The sequence below is a fragment of the Vanessa tameamea genome, chromosome 24 (genome assembly GCF_037043105.1).
Source record: "Vanessa tameamea isolate UH-Manoa-2023 chromosome 24, ilVanTame1 primary haplotype, whole genome shotgun sequence".
In the NCBI taxonomy this organism is placed as follows: domain Eukaryota; kingdom Metazoa; phylum Arthropoda; class Insecta; order Lepidoptera; family Nymphalidae; genus Vanessa; species Vanessa tameamea.
The window spans coordinates 2,915,796-2,931,052 of NC_087332.1; the positions used below are offsets into that span (position 1 = coordinate 2,915,796).

A 15,257-nucleotide genomic window follows, 5' to 3' on the forward strand; every position below is an offset into this window, starting at 1 on the left:
AACACAATATGTCTTAGTTTGTGCGATATGACTAATTTTAGGATAAAGACAGAAAAAAAGAAAAAAACCGATAACATTTATTAATGCAATCCGAAAACCGTGTAGAGATAGCAACGTGTACAACCTGTTAATTTCCCACTGCTGGGCTAAGGTCTCCTCTCCCTTTGAGGAGAAGGTTAGGAGTACATTCAAGACGCTGCTCCAATGAGGGTTGGTGGATACACATGTGGCAGAATTTCGTTGATATTAAACACATGCCGGTTTCCTCACGATGTTTCCCTTCAACGCCGAGCACGAGATGAATTATAAACACAAATTAACCACACGAAAGTTCAGTGCTTGCCTGAGTTTGAACCCGCAATCGACGGTTAAATGTTAATGTTTATGTTCGAACGCGTACATCACGCGTTCGAACCGCTGGGCCATCGCGGCTTCACGTGTAGGGCCATCGCTTCCTATATAAACAGATCTATACCCCGTAAACAACATTTATAGGTAAATATGTTAGTTACCATGGAAACTATACAGAGAGACAAAGGGATATTATGTTTATAAAAACACGAGAAAATAGACATTTCATGTTCACCAAAGGTCGGTATTATTGAACCAAATTTGTGTGATCACGTGATTAATTACATCGTGAGCATGAGTGACCAGAGTTTGACTTAACTACCACACGCACTATTTGCTGAGCAGTTAGCTATTATATCACGGGAATAGTCATTGTGACCGAAATCAGTCAGATGGACTTCATTAATTGCTATCATATAAAAGAAATGAGGTGAGCCGAGATGGCCCAGGGGTTAAAACGCGTGCATCTTAACCGATGATTTCGGGTTCAAACCCACTGAATTTTCATGTGCTCAATTTGTGTTCATAATTCATCTCTTGCTCGGTGGTAAAGGAAAACGTCGTGAAGAAACCTGCATGTGTCTAAAACCCGCATTGGAGCAGCGTGGTGGAATATGCTCCAAAACCTTCTCCTCCAAGGGAGAGGAGGCCTTAGCCCAGCTGTGGGAAATTTACAGACTGTTAATGTTAATGTATATAAAAGAAAAGCATTTCGAGATTAAATCAGAATCTTATCAGTCGAAGTCTCTGTGGATTACTAGTGTTAAAAAAATCTTTAAAGAATTCATAGTCGATTACAATATAAGCTAAGTGTCTGCTTGTGTTTACATGCTTTGTCGATTGACCCACTTTGTACACCACATTCAATAAAAAATGACTCATTCAGTGACGTCACTATGACACCCTATAGTTTGACAGTGTAGTCATTTAAAAATGGAAATTTGAGGCCGATTGGACATAGAAATAAGTTATCTTTTTCTAGGATCGTTTGATGTCTGTTTTTTTTGTGACTGAAATAATATGGACTTTAGTAATAAGACCCTGTTCTTCTGCTGTGGAAAAGATTACTTTCTTGGAAGGTTTTGTCACTGTTTTTCAATGTGCTATGCATTATGGTTGTAATAAGACCTCCCGGGGAAAAGATTATTGTTTAGGAAGGGATTGCTATTTCTTTAAATGTGGTACGGGTCTGGTATGAGTCTTATTTCGCTAGATGAAGTATATTTTCACGATACTTTGATTTTTGCTGACAGACATTTACAGGAGCTATTTTCGGACATTACTATTTTTTTAGATAACTTCAGTTCTAAGGTTACCCGTGTCGGTAGAGCGACACGATATTACGTGTTAAAGCATTTTGACCTACAAGAAAGCTCAATATCAGCGTAATCTTCTTTCAATATCTATGATTCAAGATTATTTTGAGACTAAAGAAGTGTATTCGAAGAAAGTTATGTAACATGTCGTCTGCAATATATTGTGAGTCATATGTACTCGACTCAAAGGCATCATGTTTACGACATAGGGGGAAAAATTGTGACGATGACGTCAGTACCATTATTTTGTCTTTCTCTTTTCTTTTGTCAAAGGTCATTGACCCAATAATTAGTCCAGTTGTTTGTTAATATGAATGGAAGTATATTCTATTACATTAATTGTATAATAAGGTTGCATATGGTTATATTTTTTGGCCTTTTTAGTTCAAAAACAATTGTAAAATAAGGATTTAAATTAAATAAACATTCAAAGTCACAGTATCACACTAGTATGACGTAATTTGACCTTGATCATCTTATGATTCAACATATCAAAAACCCCATAACGATTGAGCCACTAACCGAAAAACATACTAAGTGTTACCCAAGATTATGCACCGTGGATTAAAATTAAGACAAAATGATCACTATTTAAAATTAAACCTTTTCCTCATATAAATAAAGTTCATTTCAACCGTGCAGATACTGTTTGTTTGTTTACATGTCAATGACTGATATCAAAGCAAAATGAGCGCTATATGGATCATTATAAAATTTAAAATGGAATAAATACTTTTCTAAGGAAGGTCAACTTTCTACTGTGGTAAGAGTAGGGGCAAACCGGATCTTCGTCTACCTTCACTATACTCGGACTAAAAGATTTTGATACTTTATATATTTATTCATACTTAATACATATTATATTAAAATTGGCAGGCTTTTATCTTCATTACGAATTCATTCGCCGGTGGATTAATTACCCTTCATTTAATTGATGGTCATTGGTCATTATGATATTGATAAATAAACTAACGGGGATACCTCATGCTGCAAACAGTAATCACGTAGATGAAAGTACTATCTACAATAACTTAATTAAATTTAAAGTATCAAGATTATTTTTGAGATCTTCGGTTATTTAATATTGGCAAGATTAAAAAAATTATTGTTAAAATAACGATAGGCTTTATTACATCTTTCAGCGCTTTGAACCCTATCTTACGCCATTCACTTTCAGTTATGAGTTAATATATAAACAATTGTTATTTAACGGTTTAATTAGAACAAAACAATTAACGTTTACGATTTGTTTTCTAGAGCGATTTATTTGAATATGATACACTAGTTCATGCACTTGCCGTTGCCCGCGCGAGAGATGGCCGTTTATGTTTAACTATTGTATGTAATTTTCTGTTCTTTTGACAACGTTTATTCTTTTGATGATCAGTTGAGTATGTAGAACGTGAAAACGGTACAAACAAACAAATAAATAAACTCAATTTTAGATTTATATCTATAACTAGCTTCCGCTTGCGGCTACGCCTGCGTCATGCGTGTGTGGGGAGGCTGGGGATAGTTAGACAGCCTTTGTCTTACGACATGGTATAAGTTATCACTATTCCATGCAGATCGGTCCAGTAGTTTTTGCGTCACAGAGTAACAAAGCCGTCCAATGTCCAGCCATCCTCATACACTTTTGCGTTTATATTATATATAGGATTAGGATTTGTAATGCGATTGTTTAAATTTTCATTATATAAAACATTTCTCTCAAAACATTGTACTTGTAAGTTTTCAGGATTCAGGAACAGTTAAAGTATACACGTGTATTTATAATCGATTTGTATTTAAAGCGTCGTCGTCCCACACTCGGTCATGCATATTGTAGAGCAACAGCTATTTTTGAACGTTAACTACCTTGCTTGGTGTGATCGTGACGTCTGTTGATTATTTAATTATTATAGGAACGGAACAATTAATATTCAAAACTGAGCCAATGTATACAGTGACACAATGGTTATGTACATTATATACAGATACATTGCTTGTCATATTGAAAGTATATTAAACATATTTTTTTATAATGTCTACAGTCTATGGTTGGAGGTAACCAATCAATAAGGGCCTTGCCTTATCCCAGACACGAAAAACAACAATACAACTAAACACCGTTCTGATAAAAAAAAAAAACTATGAGAAAAATTTACAGTGGAATAATTAAAATTAATTACGCATCTTATTCCTGGTTTCTGGATTAGTTGCTATCAAACATTATTTATCAAAACTATATGCAACCCCATCTGTGTAGGTACTACCCACTCATCAGATATTCTACCGAGACAATGCTTACTATAGTAGTGTTCCGGTTTGAAGAGTGAATACGCCTGTACAACTATCAATAACAGGAGACATAACATCTTAGCTCTCGTGGACGGTGCCGTATTGATATGAATAATCTCTAATAGTGACCACTTATCATCAAGTGGCCAATTTGTCTGCCTACTTGAATAAAAAAATCCCTTCATTCTTTATACCTGAGAATTTTTCATCTTAATAGGGAGTCCTTATAACCCTTGAGCAGTATAATATATTTCTTATTGTTTCAGGAATACAAATGGGTTAATGGTTTATTTGATAGCATATGATAATAGAAATAGGCTATAATTACACCATAAACGATGGCAACCATGAATCTAAAATATATAATATGTATATGTTCCTTCGTATCTGTTATTACAGTGAGACCCTCATCCTTCCACCAAGAACACAGCAATATAGATGTTCAGTGTAGATTAACTAATGAATTAATGATATCCAACCACAGGGTTACATTAACTGTTACCGCGTGTAATATTTATTGCAAGTCGCATTGCGGCTACGGCCAATGTCAAAATATGTCGTAATTGGAGCTGGTGATACTGCAAACGGCTTAAGTGCTAACAGTGACAAAATATTTATAGCTAATTATTATATTATTGTGTTATACTTAGGCGTATCTTTTCATCTGGATCAACTGTTAATAGTCACATGATTAGACGTTGGCGACGTGAGAACTTTTAACAATTCCTTACATCGTCATTGGTCTCCAACATTGGGAACCAAGATGTTATGTCCCTTGTGCCTGTAGTTACATTAAATAACTCACCCTTCGAACCGGAACACATAATTTTTTTTTTATGGCGTTGTTTGGCGGACGAGCATATGGGCCACCTGATGGTAAGTGGTCACCATAGACAAAGGCGCTGTAAGAAATATTAACCATTCCTTACATCACCTATGCGCCACCAACTTTAATACTATAATATATCAGTATCCAATACTGAGTACTGTTGTTTGGCGGTAGAATATCTGATGATTGGAATACCTGCACAGAGATCTATAATAAGTAGTGGTTATGGTTATATTCCACTTCAGATAATTAAACGCACAAAGTTTAAATTCCTATTTATTAGTATATAAGTTTCATATGTGTAACTGTGTGTTTGACTGTGGTATTGTATCATCTGAAACGGATGAACCGATTTAAATTTCGATTTTTTTATGTTTCTGTAAATTAAAGAAAATTCTTCTTACCTGATCTTTTCAAAGTTTATGTGTCCTGTAATTTCGATCATATTACGATAACACGGAAACAGGACCTACTCATAATGCTGCAGCTACTTCTGGGAAGAGCAAAATACTCAACTCCTTACCAATTTTCAGATATATCGTCTTTTAGCTCATTGAGGTTTTAATAGATAATTTAGTTGATGCTGAAGATATAATATAAAAAAAATTGTAAAATATTAATTTTTTTGGGTAAAAACAGTCACAATTTTTTTTGTCGCATATGACTTTTTTTTTTTAAACTATATTTCTCAGTTCAGCGTTCAGGCCGTTGAATTTGAAATTATGAATTGAAATCTAATCCCAGTTATATTGATTTTGAAGTCGCGATGGCGCAGTGGTTAGAACGCGTGAATTTTCATGTACTTGATTTGTGCTTAAGATTCACCTCGATCTCCGCGATGAAGAAAAAAAAACATCGCGAGGAAACCCGCAAGTGTCCAATTACAACCAGTATTAGAACAGCATGGTGGAGTAAGCTCCAAACCTCCTCAAAACGGAACGGATCCTCCTCGAACGGGCCTTAGCCCATCAGTGGGCCATTTACAGGGCGTTACTTTATATTACGTTTAATGGTTTACTTAATATAAATCAACATTCACGAAAATCAATGATAAAGATTAATATACTTGTGTTAGTTCATTGATCTGTGTTCTTATCTTATTTCATACGTGATTTGACGTCGATGTCTCTTGACTTAATGTTATTATGTAAAGCATTGAATTACCTTACCTATTCGCTCGGATATCACGCATCAGATGATATCACAAATAAATGATTAGCGAAGTTCACACATGACAGACTGTCTAGTTTGAGACGATTTTGGTAACTGATATTATAGATACATAAATATTATGTTACTTATATTAAAAACGAAAATCTATTTTTTTTTATTTGTGAGTTTTCTGCTTTCAATTACAGCGATGTATGTTTTTACTTGCGATTAAAGTTTCCTATGTTAATATAAAATCACACAAACATACGAATATATATATAAATGCACACTCACAAACACACACGTAATCAAACGCATCATACATATTCTTAGCATAGCAAAAATACTTAGTATTGCTGTTTGGCGGTAGAATATTTGATAAGTGGGTGGTACCTACTCAGACGGGCTGGCACAAAGCCCTGAAATGTAATTAATACAATTAATTCTACCATTTTCATTAATACAAGTGAAAAAAATTAAAAAAACAATTCGTCTGTTTTAATATAAATATTTATTTTAAAACTATGACTTTAATAATAAACAGAAGTAGAATTAATAACAAGTCAAAGAAAAAGGTAAATATTTTACATTTATGGGCACGTAATTACAAAAATCATTTCATTTATTTTATTCAAAGAATTTAAAAAATACATTAAATACATATAAAATTGTACCTATATAATAACCTATATACGCCGAAAAACGGCGTTGTGACCCTTTTGGCCTCTTTTTTCACTCCAATAAAATTTATTATGGTAGTTAGTAATACCATTTTGATCAAATTTGAATTTGTCGGTCCAGAGGATTTTTTTCAAAAAAGATGCATCTTCTAAATCCTCATTAAGCATGAATCTACAGAAAGCAACTCTTCTTTCAGAATCCTCTTCGTAAATAACGTGCACAGGATTAAAATGATAATACAAAATATCTTAATTGTAACTTAGCTACTGAACTGTTTATGTATCTAAATTTTATTTTAAATTTGTATTAAGTAAGTAAGTTAAGTAAATATGTAAGTTTTTTTACATTGGTTATTATTTTCAATCAATTTTGTGGGAATTTTAAAGAGCGACCTTTAGTACGAATTCGGTCATGTTCGAATACGAATTTCCACCAGCGTCCTTACTGATAATTTTATTTCGGTTGATTTGAAATAAATTCCTAGTTTTTATACATTTTGGGAAAGCTAAGTAAACGATTATATTTTTAAAATAATCTGCAGAACAAGTTTCATAATGATTTTTTTTGTTTTTCAGGCATATGTGAGGGAAAAAAATAAAAAAAATATTGAAACAATATCGTTTTCCGTCTCACATTTTTAAATTTGGACCGATATTTTTTGTTTAAATATTGAAAAGTAGCCAGTGTTTAATCGTTTTTATAAATCAGAAGAAAAAATAGATTGTAATTGATACTTACATCGCTTAGTAAATAATAAAACAAATCTTAAAATTAAATAATAAATAAATAACAACCACTCACACTAACAGACAATAAATAACAGACATAACATTAAAAAAAATCAATCGTGAATAAATTAATTAAAAACTAAAATGTTTATAAAACCTTTCTTATATAAAGGTTAATTGAATAATTATATTATAATTATAAAACCCAGTATTCCCTTATTTTACAAGCTTTTATTTAACTTTACCTGTTTGTATGTTAAAATTAAATCTTTCACCTGGACCCGGATTCACGCGATCCATCTTGTAAAAGAATATTTGCTCTCATTCCTGGAGCTGCTAACAATACAATCTAGTATACTTACTAAACGATTTAGTTTTATTAAATAAAAGCTTGTTATTAAGTTTTTTTTTTTAATTCAACTTTAATTTATTATTCTAAATATATTCATTTAAAATTATATAATTTTCCATTGTTTCATTTAATACTTAGTAAATAAATTAAACATCCGATATTTTTATTAAAATAGATTCAATTGAGCTAGAACCGAAATGCCCTATATAACAAAATTCAAATCTTAAACGCAAGTGCAACAGAATTTTGGCAATATGTTAAAATAATATTATTGATGTAATAGTAATAACATTGTAGAGAAGTAGTTAGTTTCTTCTTTGCTGAATATTAATATTGGCATATTGTTCCGGAGTGTTGGCGCAAATAACTAACATTGTTTGTAACTTGACGTGCACACAGCTATTACTTGGAACATTATATGATGCTTCACTCTTTAACTGCATTTTTTTTCTGGCTTCTGTAACGATAAAAAGTTATTATGTCATGTTTTTTAAATATTAATAAGCATCTAGTAATTTTGTTTCTTACTATTAAAATTATGAATAATAGCTGATATTAATGCACCAGTTCATGTCAGACGAGTATATACGGATTTCAGCAAGGCCTTCGATCGATTCAATCATAAACAAATATAATTCGAAGTTGACTTATTTATGTTTTTTTTTTAAATTTGGAATACGAATGTTGCAGAGAAATATCTGTCTGAACTATAATTGAGTCTTGTCCTATGTCTTAATAGATCTGTGGAGCCCTGGGCGTTCCACAGAGGTCCTCAATTCAGATTCATTTGTCTTTTGCTGCTGAACTGATGATATAAATGACATAAATATTTTTGAAACAGGTATAAATAACATATCTGCAACTCGCACATAATAACCTTCAATACTCTGTATAAAGGAAGTCAATAGTAACTTAGCAGTGATTATTGTGGCCAAACAAACGATCCATTTTGTTATATGCCGTCCTAAGGTTAATTGTAATGAGTAATTATTCATACTATGCATAACAAGCTTTGGTAATATCACGTGGTCTGCATACAATCAAATTAACTCATTCAAAGACTTAACAGCGACCCGCAAAGTTAAGTGCATTATCATTACATAATCTACTCTATTTACTATATCATAGAGTTCATATTTAATTACCTAATGTGGCATCTTAAAGGATTCGCTATCAAATCCTTAACTAATTTCGTGACTAACTAGAGTACTCATACGTTATGTTGATATTATGGTGTGGATTGCTTATTTTGTATACCATTGAAACATAGTTTCTCGCACAATGCTAGAGGAATTAACACAAATTCTCAACTTTGAGACATTTTGTAAAGGAGATATTGCGGTTTATTAAGAACTGGTTTACAATCCCTTATCCATTCCATCTATTCCGTCTTAAAAGCTCAAACTGGGGCGTCAGAAATACATTAAAATCAATTCAGTTGTTTAGCTGAGAAATCATAACACGCAGACAGGGTCACTTTCGCTTCTATAATGTATGTATGTACCTTAGTGTCTTAGTGTCTTAGTTTTCTAGCTGTAACGAGCTTGTTTATGTCGTGGTATGCAGCTATCATCGTATGTGACGGGCTAGTGTTGACAGCACAAGCTGGATGCGCTTCCATGCAATCCGTGCCTTCTTGGCCACGTCTCGCAGCTCGCATATAACGGAAGAAACGCAAAATTTCTGGATTATCAGAAACCGGACGACGTAGCTCGTTTAGTTCTCTGTAATATAAATTATAATTTTGATTAGCATTTAAGTCACAAACTTTCCATCCAAATGTAAACTTGAAATGTTATTCTCATGTTGTCCAAATAATCTTTAAACATGTTCCCTTTATTTTAAATATACTTTAATATGATAAAATCTTCCAAATTCAAAAAATACTCGGTTAATTGAACATCAGATTTCATAATGCAACAATTGCGCCTCGAGTATATTGCGTTTCGCAGGGAAATTCACATTTCAACGTGTACATACATAAACTGAAATGTTTGCTTTGAACAATTTGTGGATTGACATTAACGTCTAGATTTGGAATATCGTCACAATTACGTTATACAATTCCTATTCTGCCTATCAAAACAGTATAACTGCTTACGACAGGCCTCTTTGAAGCGATGTATCTATTCGGCTGGCTATCATATCAAACGCAGATATATCGCGAATATACGAGCCTAGTATGGGATTAGTCGGTTCGTAAATGTATTATTTGCTTGACACAGACAAGGGTTTAACGAATTATTTCGAAAATTTTATGATTTTTTTGTAAATTCTAAATATTATCATAAATAAAACGAGATAGTTGGACTAATTCGGATTTGGATAATTACTTTTAATTTGTTAGAAGTATAGAATAGCTAATTAGTCCAATTTTTCATTAATTTTATAGAACGAATATATATATATATATATTCGTCCAAAAATGTATTAAATTATGGTGTTACTAGTCAAATAATAAAGTATAAGATTTTCATATAGTCATATATAAATACGCTGTACGAAAAACGAATAATTAAAACTGATTAGAATTATATAACAATCACAATTTGAAAATAGAATTGTTAAATTATCCAAGTATACGTTAAAATATTCTCAAATTAATTCATCGGTTATCCTATCAAGTAACGTTATATTATTTTGAGTGTAATATAATATTATAGGGAGAAATTATTACCTGCTCAACTGCGCTGATACCAAGTTGCTATACGGTGCGTACTTCGCCGGGCTGGCGTACATTAAACATATTAACTGTTCTCTACAAGATTCAAGTTTGACGTCACTGACACTTTGTCCTCCGATTACCATATTGTCTGTCTCTGTAGTTGTTTCTGTTGGAGCTAGTCCTGTAGAATTACATTAAATTTTACATTAGCAGCCTGTAAATTTCCCACTGCTGGGCTAAGGCCTCCTCTCCCTTTCAGGGGAGGGTTTGGAGCAGATTCCACCACGCTGCTCCAGTGCGGGCTGGTGGAATGCACATGTGGCAGAATTTCGTTTAAATTAGACACATGCAGGTCTCCTCAGGATGTTTTCCTTCACCGCCGAGCACGAGATGAATTATAAACATAAATTAAGCACATGAAAATTCTGTAGTGTCTGCCTGGGTTTGAACCCGAAATCATCGGTTAAGATGCACGCGTTCTAACCACTGGGTCATCTCGGCTCTAGTAGTAGAATATACGTTTTGTAAGAAAGATTTACTCTAATCTAATCTGGGCACCACCCACTCAAATATCCTAGCGCCAAACAGCAATAAAATTAGTATTGTTGTCCAGATTGAAGAATTATAAGGGACATATCATTTCAGTTTCCAGGGTTGGTTGCGAAAGCATACTGCTCTGCTCTTTATTTAATTAAAAAATAACCCGACTAATACCGTAAAATTGTATTTAGCCCTATGATCAACAATACCACTGGTCGTAGTGGTGCTGGTATTGTTGTTGTTAAATGAAGATATTAACTTTTGTTAATGTAAAATTTAGTTTCAAATATTGGCGTTCAATAGAGAATCAATAAATAATATGTAAATTTATTATTAATATCTTCGTAAATCTCATACAGTTACATTATTTTTTATTTATACTGGAGAAATTGTTACGCAAAAATGGTTGCAAATTAAATTGTTCGAGGGATACGAGGGATCTTATTAGAATTTGAGGCATCAAAGCAATTCTACGTAACAAGAAATTTTAGGGTAATGAAATAATATAACTTTTTAAATTGGTCAGATTAAAGAATTTTGTGATTACGGTTTGTGTTATAACGATTTTGTGCCAGCTTTTTTTACATTATATAATAATTTATATAATAATAATTTATTTATTTAAGCGTAATATTGAACAACATTAAAGGAATGATTGGAACTGATTTCGTTTTATCTTGATATTTATTTTGCCAAAAACTTTTAAATTTCTTTTGTCTTGTTTACTTTCTCGTACCGATGTTCTAACTTAATAAAACTAAGCGCTTTAATATTAAATTCAGGTTTGAGTTTGATTTCGTTAATCGAAATTGGTTATTTTAGTGGATCATATAATTAAGATTTGTATTCATTTACCAAGTCTAGCGAAAATTCCATCCAGACGTGAAAGCAAAGGTGAATAGAACGGGTCATAATTGCTCAGGATCATCGAGGAAGCCGGAATCTTCTGGAATATCTGAAAAATAACCATAAAATCCTCTCATTATCATATTCATCTTTGGCGCACATTTTTAAAGCTAAGAGAACATAAACAAACAGTGTGAAAATGTCTTATTTTTGGATTAAGTCCAAAAATTTCTCGTCGAGAACCAGTAGGAAAACTTGAGACAAATTGTCATCCGATAAACGCAAGCACACATTTCTTTTCCATTGCTGTCGAGCACGAGATGACTTAAGAATACAAATTAATCAAATGAAAATTCAGGTATGAATCCTCAATTTTCGATAAAGTTTGACATATACCAATCACAGGGGCATCTTGGATCTTTTCTCGATTTAAACTAGCTATGCCAACGACTTTGTGCACGTTTTTTAATTTTATTTTAACAGAAAAGTTATTTTTGTAGTCTAAGTTACTCCTTATTAATTCAGCCCTCGGCCAGTGAAAGTCACGTCAAAATCGGTCCAGCCGTTCCAGAAATAAGTCGGAACAAACAGACAGACAAAAAATAAAAAAATGTTATTTGGTATGTGTACCGCGTAAATGCATGTCATTTAGTAAAAAGCTGCTATTTTTATATTACGAACAGATACTCCAATTTTATTATATGTATAGTTTACCTTATAATTATTGGTCGTTGTTGTCATTTGATTTTTGTAGTAACTGTTCTTGCTTGGTAAATAGGAAACCTTTTGACCTCCGACGCCAAACCTGAAAATAAAACAATATTTTAATATAACAATATTTTTATAGGAAGATCAGGAATATAAAGATTTTTAAGGAATTTGAGAAGTGGTCACATTAATTTGTAAAAATCTAAATTAAAAATAAAATAACAGCTTGTTAACGTGGCGAAGGCCTACTCTACTTTATGGGGAATAGATCTGAGGCTTCATCCATCACGCTGTTTCAAAGTGGGTACTGGATCCATGTGGAAGATTCTTATCAACCACTGCAAGTGGTGGTTTACTCACTATGTTTTCCTTCACCGCCGAACACGAGATGAATTATAAATATAAATGAAGTACATGAATCGAGTGGTGCTTGTATCGAGGATGCACTCAGAATCATCGGTTAAAATCGAAGAGAAGTCTTGTAAACTAAATAAATAAATATTGGACAACATCACATACATTACTCTGATCCCAATGTAAGTAGCTAAAGCACTTGTGTTATGGAAAATCAGAAGTAACGACGGTACCACAAACACCCAGACCCAAGACAATATAGAAAATTAATGAACTTTTTCTACATCGACTCGGCCGGGAATCGAACCCGGGTCCTCGGAGTGGCGTACCCATGAAAACCGGTGTACACCCTACTCAACTACGAAGGTCATCATAATACTCTACAAATTTAAGTGGAATGATAAACTTAATTTTGAAAGATTATTAAAATAATGAAACGCAAAGTAACCAACGGTTCATAATGAAGATTATTTTGACAAGCACAACAATAGTTACTCATATTATCAACATCGTTGTATAATATATGTAAATATATATTTATCGTATAAATATAGGTTTCTATACGATGTTCTCAATTCTGCAATCTTCGGTTAACATTCAACCCTGTATAACTCAGGGTCTATATTTATTTATACCATGACATTATTCGAAGTTTTTTTAACATGAAAATGGTCGTTTGTTCTACGACTGAGGTCCATTGTAATATCGATTAAAGTTGTAAATTGTATCTAGAATACATTTTTTTCAGAAAAGGGATGAATTATATTTGTGTGTGTTTTCTGAAGAGGCTTTTTTATAATATTATATTTAAAAGCCTCAATAATTCTACGTTAAAGGGGCCGTCAAACGGCGTAAAAGTTATATATTTGATCATAACCCTTGAGGCTATTATTGTATCTGGTAAAATATTTACGTTTAGTTGGAGAAGCAAATCGGTAATACCTTCAGAAATGTTTCTAAAGAACTCATATTTTCAGTTTCTTAGAATTCTAACCTCAATTTTTTGTCGCGATTAAGCGAATACGTGAAACGGTTAGTACCTACCCAGCTCTACCATCAAGTGATTGTCATGTGATGTGCGTTGAATAATCAAAATAATTCGATACCTAATATTTATTTACACCTAAATGTATAGTTAGACTGTGGAACCTATGCCTATTATAAATAAAATCGATTGAATCCAATTTGAAACCAATAAAGATACGATTTTTTTTATTACTAAATTGAATAAAATCTGTCCACTGTCTGGTTTTGATGATTCAATTTGTTTCCAAAACATTTGCATTGTTAGACAATAAAGTTTGGCATATTCGGTTGTCACTTCGATGTGTCCTTCTTTTCCAACTTATCAAATCCCTTATTTATAGACTCCCTTTGAATAGACTTATTTTTAATAAAAGTCATCAGCCAATTACAAGTATTGATAACATTAAGTGCTTAAACATATACAAATATGAATTAAAAATAGTTACTGTATAAATCTTGACCGCGTGGAATGGTGGCAAGAATGCTAGCAGCATTTCTCCGTTGAATCGCAAATTATATTAATTACTTTATTATATTATTAACATTTGGATTTTTTTTGCTGAATGCATTATGATAAATAGCAAGTGAAATATAATTACAAAAATGTTTATTTTATCAAAAAATTAAATATTTTTATACAAGTAGTATCATGAAACATTTTTTGTATCATCATGTTACAATATAATACACCAATTTACATAGCCATGATAATTAAATAAAATAAGATATATTATTTAACTTGCGTGAATATCAATTAAAACTAACTCCACTGAGTAGGCGATAAAGATATCACCTACTCATTCCCGCCTGTAGTTAAAGAGGGGAAAGGCGGGTATTGGGTACCCTCATCATTTTCTGTAACCCTGAGGCATGTGCAAAATTTCGTAACGGTGAAAAGAGTTAAAAACAAACATACTTTGGCATTTTTAATATTATTAAGAATACCGTTTTGTTAAAACCATAACATATAAGACTAATATATGTATATTATATGTTATATATCATAAAGATAGTGGGATGAGCAAAGTAACGATGAAAATGGTATGAGTTAAACCAGTTATCAAAAAAATTCAGTGAGTATTTGAATAATGTTTTCCATAGGATATTACATCAGGTACACGGCTAGTACTTTATGAATTTATGCGGTGTCTTAAAAAAACTTAATTTAAATTTTACGAGAAACGTAAAGCCTACTCATGATGGTGAAATACGTTAAAAGGAAACATATTTTTGCTATTATAATATGAATTATGATATAGTTTTCTTAAAAACAATAGCTATGAGAAATATGTTATATTCATAAAATAAACAAAATTAACGTTTCAAAATATTAGATATCAAATAATTTTTTTTTATATTAATTCATAAGCAGTAAAACTTAGGAATGGAGAGATTATCATGTTTTATGATCTTGGCCTACATTTTACGG

The 15,257-nt window shown here is 32.3% G+C and overlaps 1 protein-coding gene across 1 annotated transcript in view; it reads right to left on the reverse strand.

Annotated features, from left to right (window-relative positions):
* Positions 1-8,082: 8,082 nt before the first annotated feature.
* The window catches only part of LOC113398107 (uncharacterized), a 63,544-nt gene continuing 56,369 nt past the window's right edge, over positions 8,083-15,257 (reverse strand). The window contains exons 5-9 of the mRNA XM_064218818.1: positions 12,455-12,545; positions 11,750-11,849; positions 10,367-10,535; positions 9,194-9,413; positions 8,083-8,146 (exon numbers count right to left, since the gene is read on the reverse strand). Coding sequence (XP_064074888.1) covers positions 9,203-9,413; positions 10,367-10,535; positions 11,750-11,849; positions 12,455-12,545 — 571 coding nt within the window. The 3' untranslated portion in view covers positions 8,083-8,146; positions 9,194-9,202. The remainder of the gene's footprint in view (positions 8,147-9,193; positions 9,414-10,366; positions 10,536-11,749; positions 11,850-12,454; positions 12,546-15,257) is intronic.